The 13,716-nt window shown below is 40.3% G+C and overlaps 2 protein-coding genes across 2 annotated transcripts; both read left to right on the top strand.

The window, feature by feature from the left end:
• Positions 1-2,931: 2,931 nt before the first annotated feature.
• Positions 2,932-4,163, top strand: LOC306919248 (cysteine/serine-rich nuclear protein 3-like; the record flags this gene model as incomplete). Its single annotated transcript, XM_079532066.1, has 2 exons — positions 2,932-4,110; positions 4,155-4,163. 2 exons carry the CDS (start codon positions 2,932-2,934, stop codon positions 4,161-4,163), a joined length of 1,188 nt encoding a protein of 395 aa, XP_079388192.1.
• Positions 4,164-8,362: 4,199 nt separating this feature from the next.
• Positions 8,363-9,594, top strand: LOC306919247 (cysteine/serine-rich nuclear protein 3-like; the record flags this gene model as incomplete). Its single annotated transcript, XM_079532065.1, has 2 exons — positions 8,363-9,541; positions 9,586-9,594. 2 exons carry the CDS (start codon positions 8,363-8,365, stop codon positions 9,592-9,594), a joined length of 1,188 nt encoding a protein of 395 aa, XP_079388191.1.
• Between the last annotated feature and the right edge of the window lie 4,122 nt (positions 9,595-13,716).

Raw genomic sequence — 13,716 nt, 5'->3', positions numbered from 1 at the left:
AGGCCTATATTAGACATGTTATATTAGACATTGTGTTATGTTCACATCATTGGCTGAATTCCAACTGAGAAGAAATTAGCACAATACATTTTGTAAATAATTGTTCTATTGATATATGTTTTAAGTTGTAAACATGGTTTAAATAAAACGTGTTACCTTGAAATATGCGTTGTGTACGTTCTTAAATATGGCCCAGAACAGGTTTTAAAACATTCATATTTTCCAGTTAACTTATATCTCTACATTTATTGATTGTATACTAGATAGAACGTCCTTGCGGTCATGTTTCCATCCATCCATGTCCTATATATGTATTAGTAAAGGCTATTAAATTAGTGTCTATTTGGGGGTCCTTGGCGTGACGTTTGGGAACCACTGATATACAGCAGGGTATAAAGCCTTTTAAAACAAACAGCAGCATGTTGTGCACTCACTGTAAGTAAACATTGCACTTTAACATTGTCACCACAAACAATAATAGCAATGATTGTTACAAGAACATATAGCCATTTTAACACACCTGAAACATTGCACACTAGAAAGCTGAAAGAGTGATAACAGTTCCATGTGATGATAGACCTATTACTGTAGTTCTGCTGAAACTCATCAGAGTCAAAGAGGTGTGAAATGGTCTCAGTTCATCCAAAATGTGATCATTAGCAGGTGATCTGTCCAATGCCAGACAACGAGTGACCATTAACACGTTAATCTCTGCATTTGAATGCATATAGTGAATGAAGCATCAGCCATCATCATTTAGCATGTGTACATTTTAACATGGGGAAAGAATGTGGGGTTTGTTCATTATTTAGCATTTGAAAAACATTGAATAAAAGTGCATTCATCACCACCATATTGAGAGAGAACCCTGCAAAAATGTATCAGCTTATGTTTTTGTTCAGTGTATTTTCATTAAATCCCTTCCAGTTTCACTATGACTTATATGACTGGATATGGAGACAGTAACCTCTGTTACTGAACAAACAAATAATTAATATAGGATATAATTGAATAAGTATAATGATATATCCTGATTTATCTTGACTTATCCTGATCATTTATTAATACTATGGACACATGTTTCTGCACACAGGCCTACACATTACACAATGGGATTTCTGTACAGAAACCAGACCACTGTCTTCTATACTAAAGTGGAAACAAATTGAACCTACATTACAACCTAACACATAAAATACAAGGGGTGCTGTATATAGGCTACTTGTAAAAGACAAGATGTGAAGGCTTGTCTACTATTTATAAATATTGTTTGAAACAAATAGGCCTAACTGTTTTACTTCCGTGTTCTTGTTTTTAATAAATGTTTAAAGTCAAGATTTGTTTTTTATCTGTGGTTTGTAAGTGTTCCAAGATAAATTAAGATAAATGGGATGTAAATCACAGTATGAGCAGTTGTTTCTTCACCAGAGCTGGTTCTCCTTGGTTCTGATGTTACTGAAATAATGTGGAGAAATCCTCAAGATGAATGGCTCTGCTGCAGTAACAATGAATTCATATCCACTTATTCAATAGTTAGATTGTACATATTTATCCAGATACTGAGTAAGTCATTTTTGGATGAACTACTATACTGCTTTTTAAGGTTTATTATAAACCAGCAGTTGTTATGCACCACATGTGGAAGAACTCCCAGAAAACAGCAGGTATGCTGGCACTCTTATTTATTTTACATCACAATGAAATACTGTTCTGTTTCCCACTGCATTTGATTGAGTTTTTCTTTCTCTTCTGCACTGTAATGTTTTATGTATTTTTGTTTTAGTTATGATTTTATATATGTTTCCTGATGTGTGCAAAGCACATTGAAATGCCTTGTTGGAATTTGCTATACCAATAACGTTATTTTATATTTATGCTGGCTCCTGCTTTGACTTTAAGAAACTCCTCAATGGATCACTAGACTAGTAGACTAAATATTGTTCAACCAAAGTGGACTGTTATGTTCAAGTGGACTCGGTTTTCGACCATTGAATGGTTTTTCTCCAGATTAACTGGAAAACCAGTTCTTAAAGGGGCATTCCACTCATTTTCAACATTTTACTATGTCATTATATACCTTAGAGCTGCATTAAACATGCCAAAATATAAAGTTGTTTTGATTTTGTACCAAAACTCCCCAGCCACATAGACAAAGCCAACACTCAATGGAAATCAGACTTTGAATAGGGGACACATTAGCACATTCCAAACCAGCCTGGGACAAGAAGCATAGAGGTGTCACTGACACCAAATGGGCCATTAGACACCGGGCTCAGGAAACAAAAGAGAAACACATGTACATTTTTCTTTGTTGAAATGGAGCCATGGGGTGAATTAACCCCAATAAGGCTAAATAAACCAAAAGTCCTACAACAATAAGGTAAACTTAAACTCTTAAACTTAAACTGGAGATAATCTAAGAGTGATTGGATTAGGCTTCCTTCAAGTACATGGCGAATGCACTCATTCCTTGCAATGTACTTACATACACTTACATATGTTGCGACCTTCGGTCGCAACATATGTAGGTACATTGCAAGGAAGTCCCCAGGTCCCCCCAGTCGAGCTTGTACCTGTAACTTGGGGGAAGTCTATTATAATTATTACTGATTCTCCAGTAAAGACATGTTGCCTCTACAAAAACCACACTACAAATGAAAGAAACCAGAACAAGAGAACACACACCCATTGATTCTGATTGGACGGAATGAAACAATGGCCAAGTAAACCACACCCATCAACAAAGCTAATTGGCCGAATGACTATGAGTCACGCCCACCATTAGGAACACATAAAACCAGGGCTCCAGCACAACTAATCATTCTCCTAACAGAATCTTGCCTGAGGAAGGACCAACCAGTCCGAAACGTCTACTTTTCCAGCTCTCCTTTATATTTGATTCCGTCGTGAGTGAAGCGCCACCGTCGAGTCATGAGAGGTATTCTGAAAAGAAAGTTTGAGGAGGTCGACGATGAAGATCCATTCTACTCCTCACCTCCATCATCGTCCCTGCCTTCTCCTGCCTCCACGGAATGGGATTCTGATGGGGAGAGCAGCTCCTCAGAAAGCCAGGACTTTACAACTAATGGTTCTGCTTCACCTGCTGCCAGTCAACCCATCCAGTCTATTCTGAAGAGGCCAAAGCTGGAAGGGAGGCAGAGCAACGTGCGCTTTGATCTGGTGACGGTGTTCTACTTCCCACAATGCCAGGGTTTCACTAGCGTACCCCTTCGCGGGGGTGCCAGTCTGGGCATGTTGCACAGGCACAGCACTCTCCGCAGGTACACAATGGCAGAGCACGCCCTGGAACAACGGAGTTGGCGCAGAGAGAGACTACGAGAGAGACGGAGAGAGGAGAAGCTTGAGGCTTTGAGACACCAGTTGATGGCCAATGGTACCATTGACCAGAGAGAATCTGAGCGACTGACTGCAGACCAGGTCCCAGACGGAGACACTGACGTCCACATCACCGACGCCGAGCTGGAGGATGGGAACAGCTTCCTGCAGCCGTACTCCTACAAGCACAGACAGGCACTCCTGCGAGCAGCAGGTGTGAAGCACATTGACAAAGAGGAGAAGAGACAGCTGCATTCCCTGCGTGTCTTCAGGGAGGACTCTGGATGCAATTGCCAGGGTTTCTGTGAGCCAGAGACTTGTGAATGCAGTCTGGCAGGAATCAAGTGCCAGATGGACGCATGCCTCCCATGCTGCACTAAAGACGGCTGCGCAAACATTCAGGGACGCGTAGAGTTCAACTCCAGACGCGCGCAGACCCACTACATCGACACCGTCATGAGGCTAGAACTAGAGAGGCTACTACAAGATGATACGCCTGACCAACTGGACCACCAGAGCGCGGCTCCAGAAGATCTCCAGTTGGATGTGGACCAGGGACCCCCAGCAGGGGATGCCCCGGAAAAAAGCTGTCCCTTCGGGTTTTCCGCCGAGGACGAAGGGCTTCCTCTCACCATGCCCCCCACCCCTTCCTACCATTTCAGTCCAGAGCGCTCCGTGGTGGAGGAGAACAGCTGTAGCAGCGACATGACCGACTCCTCGTGCTCCCCTTGCCAAAGCGAAGACTCGGATGACGTCGGGGGAAGCCCGGGTCTGGTTGACATGGACGATGGAGCTGCAGGGCTGGCCCACGCCCTCAGCCTCTGTGACAATGACAATGACAATGACACATATAGGGCCTTGTTTGCAGACTGGAACGGCCAGACCAAAGTCAATGAGTTTGACTTTGAGGGGTTGTTGTCGTTGGTTCACCAGCATGATGTTGTCTAGTTTGATGTCTGTGTGGATCAGACCGATTCCCTTCAGGGCCTGGAGTGCAATGGCAAGCTGCAAGACAAGAATAAAGAGCATGATCAGAAATTCAGAAATTCAACTCAGTATCTTTGTATCAATATTTTTTCCATTACTTTAAAATGTAATTGTCAATAAAAATGTTTTGTTTTGTGTTTTCCAGGAACCAGAGGAGTATTACACAGTGCAGGAGTTAAAGGCAGAACTGCTAATAGAGGATGTTATGTATACACTTACATGTGTGATTTGCTCACTGGAAGAAGTGTTCTCCTCCCTGCGTTGCGATGCTGATGAAACATCTTGTGACGTCTTCATGGACCTGTTGAAACGAATGCTTCATCTGGATCCAGAGGGGAGGATAACACCTGACCAGGTGTTGGACCATCCCTTCATCACCATGCCTCACCTATGACCGTCTCAAGGTGTTTGTGGGGTCAACCATTGCAAATGTAATGCACTCCCAGTTATTGGTATTGGATTTTGTGTACAGTACATGTTTGACTATGACAACGCCACAATATGGTGATGTCGGCCAACACTGATCCAGACAGGACACTATGCTACCTAAGACACTTCAGTCAACTGAAACTGAGATCATGTGTGACCCATGGGGTGTACCATTTGTGATCACAGTACTCTTAGTAGTTATACTGTAAGAACACATGCACTATCACTGACTGTTACTATATGACTATATACTATACACACTGCTGTTGCAGTGCTGCTAATAGATGATGTTATGTATACACTTACATGTGTGATATTATCTGCTGCTAAGTGTTGTCTCTCACCTGCACAACAGACTGTGATTCTATATTAGTATATTATATACATTTCATGTGTTTATTTTACATTTTGTATTTAATATTGCACTTGCAAGTTTATATTGTACATACCAGTACTGTATATGACATCACATCAAACTGCATTTGATTGAGTTTTTCTTTCTCTTCTGCACTGTAATGTTTTATGTATTTTTGTTTTAAAATAAGCATTTCTAATTGTATGTATTATTCCCTTGCACATTATGTAGGCCTATATTAGACATGTTATATTAGACATTGTGTTATGTTCACATCATTGGCTGCATTCCAACTGAGAAGAAATTAGCACAATACATTTTGTAAATAATTGTTCTATTGATATATGTTTTAAGTTGTAAACATGGTTTAAATAAAACGTGTTACCTTGAAATATGCGTTGTGTACGTTCTTAAATATGGCCCAGAACAGGTTTTAAAACATTCATATTTTCCAGTTAAATTATATCTCTACATTTATTGATTGTATACTAGATAGAACGTCCTTGCGGTCATGTTTCCATCCATCCATGTCCTATATATGTATTAGTAAAGGCTATTAAATTAGTGTCTATTTGGGGGTCCTTGGCGTGACGTTTGGGAACCACTGATATACAGCAGGGTATAAAGCCTTTTAAAACAAACAGCAGCATGTTGTGCACTCACTGTAAGTAAACATTGCACTTTAACATTGTCACCACAAACAATAATAGCAATGATTGTTACAAGAACATATAGCCATTTTAACACACCTGAAACATTGCACACTAGAAAGCTGAAATAGTGATAACAGTTCCATGTGATGATAGACCTATTACTGTAGTTCTGCTGAAACTCATCAGAGTCAAAGACGTGTGAAATGGTCTCAGTTCATCCAAAATGTGATCATTAGCAGGTGATCTGTCCAATGCCAGACAACGAGTGACCATTAACACGTTAATCTCTGCATTTGAATGCATATAGTGAATGAAGCATCAGCCATCATCATTTAGCATGTGTACATTTTAACATGGGGAAAGAATGTGGGGTTTGTTCATTATTTAGCATTTGAAAAACATTGAATAAAAGTGCATTCATCACCACCATATTGAGAGAGAACCCTGCAAAAATGTATCAGTTTATGTTTTTGTTCAGTGTATTTTCATTCAATCCCTTCCAGTTTCACTATGACTTATATGACTGGATATGGAGACAGTAACCTCTGTTACTGAACAAACAAATAATTAATATAGGATATCATTGAATAAGTATAATGATATATCCTGATTTATCTTGACTTATCCTGATCATTTATTAATACTATGGACACATGTTTCTGCACACAGGCCTACACATTACACAATGGGATTTCACTGTAAATATAGATAAGAAATGAAATGAAACCAATAGCGCACAATAGGATATGAGACTTTGATTTGACAATATACTTATTTGCTGTTCCAGTCCTGTACAGAAACCAGACCACTGTCTTCTATACTAAAGTGGAAACAAATTGAACCTACATTACAACCTAACACATAAAATACAAGGGGTGCTGTATATAGGCTACTTGTAAAAGACAAGATGTGAAGGCTTGTCTACTATTTATAAATATTGTTTGAAACAAATAGGCCTAACTGTTTTACTTCCGTGTTCTTGTTTTTAATAAATGTTTAAAGTCAAGATTTGTTTTTTATCTGTGGTTTGTAAGTGTTCCAAGATAAATTAAGATAAATGGGATGTAAATCACAGTATGAGCAGTTGTTTCTTCACCAGAGCTGGTTCTCCTTGGTTCTGATGTTACTGTAATAATGTGGAGAAATCCTCAAGATGAATGGCTCTGCTGCAGTAACAATGAATTCATATCCACTTATTCAATAGTTAGATTGTACATATTTATCCAGATACTGAGTAAGTCATTTTTGGATGAACTACTATACTGCTTTTTAAGGTTTATTATAAACCAGCAGTTGTTATGCACCACATGTGGAAGAACTCCCAGAAAACAGCAGGTATGCTGGCACTCTTATTTATTTTACATCACAATGAAATACTGTTCTGTTTCCCACTGCATTTGATTGAGTTTTTCTTTCTCTTCTGCACTGTAATGTTTTATGTATTTTTGTTTTAGTTATGATTTTATATATGTTTCCTGATGTGTGCAAAGCACATTGAAATGCCTTGTTGGAATTTGCTATACCAATAACGTTATTTTATATTTATGCTGGCTCCTGCTTTGACTTTAAGAAACTCCTCAATGGATCACTAGACTAGTAGACTAAATATTGTTCAACCAAAGTGGACTGTTATGTTCAAGTGGACTCTGTTTTCGACCATTGCATGGTTTTTCTCCAGATTAACTGGAAAACCAGTTCTTAAAGGGGCATTCCACTCATTTTCAACATTTTACTATGTCATTATATACCTTAGAGCTGCATTAAACATGCCAAAATATAACGTTGTTTTGATTTTGTACCAAAACTCCCCAGCCACATAGACAAAGCCAACACTCAATGGAAATCAGACTTTGAATAGGGGACACATTAGCACATTCCAAACCAGCCTGGGACAAGAAGCATAGAGGTGTCACTGACACCAAATGGGCCATTAGACACCGGGCTCAGGAAACAAAAGAGAAACACATGTACATTTTTCTTTGTTGAAATGGAGCCATGGGGTGAATTAACCCCAATAAGGCTAAATAAACCAAAAGTCCTACAACAATAAGGTAAACTTAAACTCTTAAACTTAAACTGGAGATAATCTAAGAGTGATTGGATTAGGCTTCCTTCAAGTACATGGCGAATGCACTCATTCCTTGCAATGTACTTACATACACTTACATATGTTGCGACCTTCGGTCGCAACATATGTAGGTACATTGCACTGAAGTCCCCAGGTCCCCCCAGTCGAGCTTGTACCTGTAACTTGGGGGAAGTCTATTATAATTATTACTGATTCTCCAGTAAAGACATGTTGCCTCTACAAAAACCACACTACAAATGAAAGAAACCAGAACAAGAGAACACACACCCATTGATTCTGATTGGACGGAATGAAACAATGGCCAAGTAAACCACACCCATCAACAAAGCTAATTGGCCGAATGACTATGAGTCACGCCCACCATTAGGAACACATAAAACCAGGGCTTCAGCACAACTAATCATTCTCCTAACAGAATCTTGCCTGAGGAAGGACCAACCAGTCCGAAACGTCTACTTTTCCAGCTCTCCTTTATATTTGATTCCGTCGTGAGTGAAGCGCCACCGTCGAGTCATGAGAGGTATTCTGAAAAGAAAGTTTGAGGAGGTCGACGATGAAGATCCATTCTACTCCTCACCTCCATCATCGTCCCTGCCTTCTCCTGCCTCCACGGAATGGGATTCTGATGGGGAGAGCAGCTCCTCAGAAAGCCAGGACTTTACAACTAATGGTTCTGCTTCACCTGCTGCCAGTCAACCCATCCAGTCTATTCTGAAGAGGCCAAAGCTGGAAGGGAGGCAGAGCAACGTGCGCTTTGATCTGGTGACGGTGTTCTACTTCCCACAATGCCAGGGTTTCACTAGCGTACCCCTTCGCGGGGGTGCCAGTCTGGGCATGTTGCACAGGCACAGCACTCTCCGCAGGTACACAATGGCAGAGCACGCCCTGGAACAACGGAGTTGGCGCAGAGAGAGACTACGAGAGAGACGGAGAGAGGAGAAGCTTGAGGCTTTGAGACACCAGTTGATGGCCAATGGTACCATTGACCAGAGAGAATCTGAGCGACTGACTGCAGACCAGGTCCCAGACGGAGACACTGACGTCCACATCACCGACGCCGAGCTGGAGGATGGGAACAGCTTCCTGCAGCCGTACTCCTACAAGCACAGACAGGCACTCCTGCGAGCAGCAGGTGTGAAGCACATTGACAAAGAGGAGAAGAGACAGCTGCATTCCCTGCGTGTCTTCAGGGAGGACTCTGGATGCAATTGCCAGGGTTTCTGTGAGCCAGAGACTTGTGAATGCAGTCTGGCAGGAATCAAGTGCCAGATGGACGCATGCCTCCCATGCTGCACTAAAGACGGCTGCGCAAACATTCAGGGACGCGTAGAGTTCAACTCCAGACGCGCGCAGACCCACTACATCGACACCGTCATGAGGCTAGAACTAGAGAGGCTACTACAAGATGATACGCCTGACCAACTGGACCACCAGAGCGCGGCTCCAGAAGATCTCCAGTTGGATGTGGACCAGGGACCCCCAGCAGGGGATGCCCCGGAAAAAAGCTGTCCCTTCGGGTTTTCCGCCGAGGACGAAGGGCTTCCTCTCACCATGCCCCCCACCCCTTCCTACCATTTCAGTCCAGAGCGCTCCGTGGTGGAGGAGAACAGCTGTAGCAGCGACATGACCGACTCCTCGTGCTCCCCTTGCCAAAGCGAAGACTCGGATGACGTCGGGGGAAGCCCGGGTCTGGTTGACATGGACGATGGAGCTGCAGGGCTGGCCCACGCCCTCAGCCTCTGTGACAATGACAATGGCAATGACACATATAGGGCCTTGTTTGCAGACTGGAACGGCCAGACCAAAGTCAATGAGTTTGACTTTGAGGGGTTGTTGTCGTTGGTTCACCAGCATGATGTTGTCTAGTTTGATGTCTGTGTGGATCAGACCGATTCCCTTCAGGGCCTGGAGTGCAATGGCAAGCTGCAAGACAAGAATAAAGAGCATGATCAGAAATTCAGAAATTCAACTCAGTATCTTTGTATCAATATTTTTTCCATTACTTTAAAATGTAATTGTCAATAAAAATGTTTTGTTTTGTGTTTTCCAGGAACCAGAGGAGTATTACACAGTGCAGGAGTTAAAGGCAGAACTGCTAATAGAGGATGTTATGTATACACTTACATGTGTGATTTGCTCACTGGAAGAAGTGTTCTCCTCCCTGCGTTGCGATGCTGATGAAACATCTTGTGACGTCTTCATGGACCTGTTGAAACGAATGCTTCATCTGGATCCAGAGGGGAGGATAACACCTGACCAGGTGTTGGACCATCCCTTCATCACCATGCCTCACCTATGACCGTCTCAAGGTGTTTGTGGGGTCAACCATTGCAAATGTAATGCACTCCCAGTTATTGGTATTGGATTTTGTGTACAGTACATGTTTGACTATGACAACGCCACAATATGGTGATGTCGGCCAACACTGATCCAGACAGGACACTATGCTACCTAAGACACTTCAGTCAACTGAAACTGAGATCATGTGTGACCCATGGGGTGTACCATTTGTGATCACAGTACTCTTAGTAGTTATACTGTAAGAACACATGCACTATCACTGACTGTTACTATATGACTATATACTATACACACTGCTGTTGCAGTGCTGCTAATAGATGATGTTATGTATACACTTACATGTGTGATATTATCTGCTGCTAAGTGTTGTCTCTCACCTGCACAACAGACTGTGATTCTATATTAGTATATTATATACATTTCATGTGTTTATTTTACATTTTGTATTTAATATTGCACTTGCAAGTTTATATTGTACATACCAGTACTGTATATGACATCACATCAAACTGCATTTGATTGAGTTTTTCTTTCTCTTCTGCACTGTAATGTTTTATGTATTTTTGTTTTAAAATAAGCATTTCTAATTGTATGTATTATTCCCTTGCACATTATGTAGGCCTATATTAGACATGTTATATTAGACATTGTGTTATGTTCACATCATTGGCTGCATTCCAACTGAGAAGAAATTAGCACAATACATTTTGTAAATAATTGTTCTATTGATATATGTTTTAAGTTGTAAACATGGTTTAAATAAAACGTGTTACCTTGAAATATGCGTTGTGTACGTTCTTAAATATGGCCCAGAACAGGTTTTAAAACATTCATATTTTCCAGTTAAATTATATCTCTACATTTATTGATTGTATACTAGATAGAACGTCCTTGCGGTCATGTTTCCATCCATCCATGTCCTATATATGTATTAGTAAAGGCTATTAAATTAGTGTCTATTTGGGGGTCCTTGGCGTGACGTTTGGGAACCACTGATATACAGCAGGGTATAAAACCTTTTAAAACAAACAGCAGCATGTTGTGCACTCACTGTAAGTAAACATTGCACTTTAACATTGTCACCACAAACAATAATAGCAATGATTGTTACAAGAACATATAGCCATTTTAACACACCTGAAACATTGCACACTAGAAAGCTGAAATAGTGATAACAGTTCCATGTGATGATAGACCTATTACTGTAGTTCTGCTGAAACTCATCAGAGTCAAAGACGTGTGAAATGGTCTCAGTTCATCCAAAATGTGATCATTAGCAGGTGATCTGTCCAATGCCAGACAACGAGTGACCATTAACACGTTAATCTCTGCATTTGAATGCATATAGTGAATGAAGCATCAGCCATCATCATTTAGCATGTGTACATTTTAACATGGGGAAAGAATGTGGGGTTTGTTCATTATTTAGCATTTGAAAAACATTGAATAAAAGTGCATTCATCACCACCATATTGAGAGAGAACCCTGCAAAAATGTATCAGTTTATGTTTTTGTTCAGTGTATTTTCATTCAATCCCTTCCAGTTTCACTATGACTTATATGACTGGATATGGAGACAGTAACCTCTGTTACTGAACAAACAAATAATTAATATAGGATATCATTGAATAAGTATAATGATATATCCTGATTTATCTTGACTTATCCTGATCATTTATTAATACTATGGACACATGTTTCTGCACACAGGCCTACACATTACACAATGGGATTTCACTGTAAATATAGATAAGAAATGAAATGAAACCAATAGCGCACAATAGGATATGAGACTTTGATTTGACAATATACTTATTTGCTGTTCCAGTCCTGTACAGAAACCAGACCACTGTCTTCTATACTAAAGTGGAAACAAATTGAACCTACATTACAACCTAACACATAAAATACAAGGGGTGCTGTATATAGGCTACTTGTAAAAGACAAGATGTGAAGGCTTGTCTACTATTTATAAATATTGTTTGAAACAAATAGGCCTAACTGTTTTACTTCCGTGTTCTTGTTTTTAATAAATGTTTAAAGTCAAGATTTGTTTTTTATCTGTGGTTTGTAAGTGTTCCAAGATAAATTAAGATAAATGGGATGTAAATCACAGTATGAGCAGTTGTTTCTTCACCAGAGCTGGTTCTCCTTGGTTCTGATGTTACTGTAATAATGTGGAGAAATCCTCAAGATGAATGGCTCTGCTGCAGTAACAATGAATTCATATCCACTTATTCAATAGTTAGATTGTACATATTTATCCAGATACTGAGTAAGTCATTTTTGGATGAACTACTATACTGCTTTTTAAGGTTTATTATAAACCAGCAGTTGTTATGCACCACATGTGGAAGAACTCCCAGAAAACAGCAGGTATGCTGGCACTCTTATTTATTTTACATCACAATGAAATACTGTTCTGTTTCCCACTGCATTTGATTGAGTTTTTCTTTCTCTTCTGCACTGTAATGTTTTATGTATTTTTGTTTTAGTTATGATTTTATATATGTTTCCTGATGTGTGCAAAGCACATTGAAATGCCTTGTTGGAATTTGCTATACCAATAACGTTATTTTATATTTATGCTGGCTCCTGCTTTGACTTTAAGAAACTCCTCAATGGATCACTAGACTAGTAGACTAAATATTGTTCAACCAAAGTGGACTGTTATGTTCAAGTGGACTCTGTTTTCGACCATTGCATGGTTTTTCTCCAGATTAACTGGAAAACCAGTTCTTAAAGGGGCATTCCACTCATTTTCAACATTTTACTATGTCATTATATACCTTAGAGCTGCATTAAACATGCCAAAATATAAAGTTGTTTTGATTTTGTACCAAAACTCCCCAGCCACATAGACAAAGCCAACACTCAATGGAAATCAGACTTTGAATAGGGGACACATTAGCACATTCCAAACCAGCCTGGGACAAGAAGCATAGAGGTGTCACTGACACCAAATGGGCCATTAGACACCGGGCTCAGGAAACAAAAGAGAAACACATGTACATTTTTCTTTGTTGAAATGGAGCCATGGGGTGAATTAACCCCAATAAGGCTAAATAAACCAAAAGTCCTACAACAATAAGGTAAACTTAAACTCTTAAACTTAAACTGGAGATAATCTAAGAGTGATTGGATTAGGCTTCCTTCAAGTACATGGCGAATGCACTCATTCCTTGCAATGTACTTACATACACTTACATATGTTGCGACCTTCGGTCGCAACATATGTAGGTACATTGCACTGAAGTCCCCAGGTCCCCCCAGTCGAGCTTGTACCTGTAACTTGGGGGAAGTCTATTATAATTATTACTGATTCTCCAGTAAAGACATGTTGCCTCTACAAAAACCACACTACAAATGAAAGAAACCAGAACAAGAGAACACACACCCATTGATTCTGATTGGACGGAATGAAACAATGGCCAAGTAAACCACACCCATCAACAAAGCTAATTGGCCGAATGACTATGAGTCACGCCCACCATTAGGAACACATAAAACCAGGGCTTCAGCACAACTAATCATTCTCCTAACAGAATCTTGCCTGAGGAAGGACC

Source organism: Electrona antarctica (genome assembly GCF_951216825.1).
Source record: "Electrona antarctica genome assembly, contig: scaffold_25, whole genome shotgun sequence".
Taxonomy (NCBI): domain Eukaryota; kingdom Metazoa; phylum Chordata; class Actinopteri; order Myctophiformes; family Myctophidae; genus Electrona; species Electrona antarctica.
The sequence above is the reverse complement of the archived record's forward strand: the minus strand, read 5'-3'. Positions and strand labels throughout refer to the sequence as shown.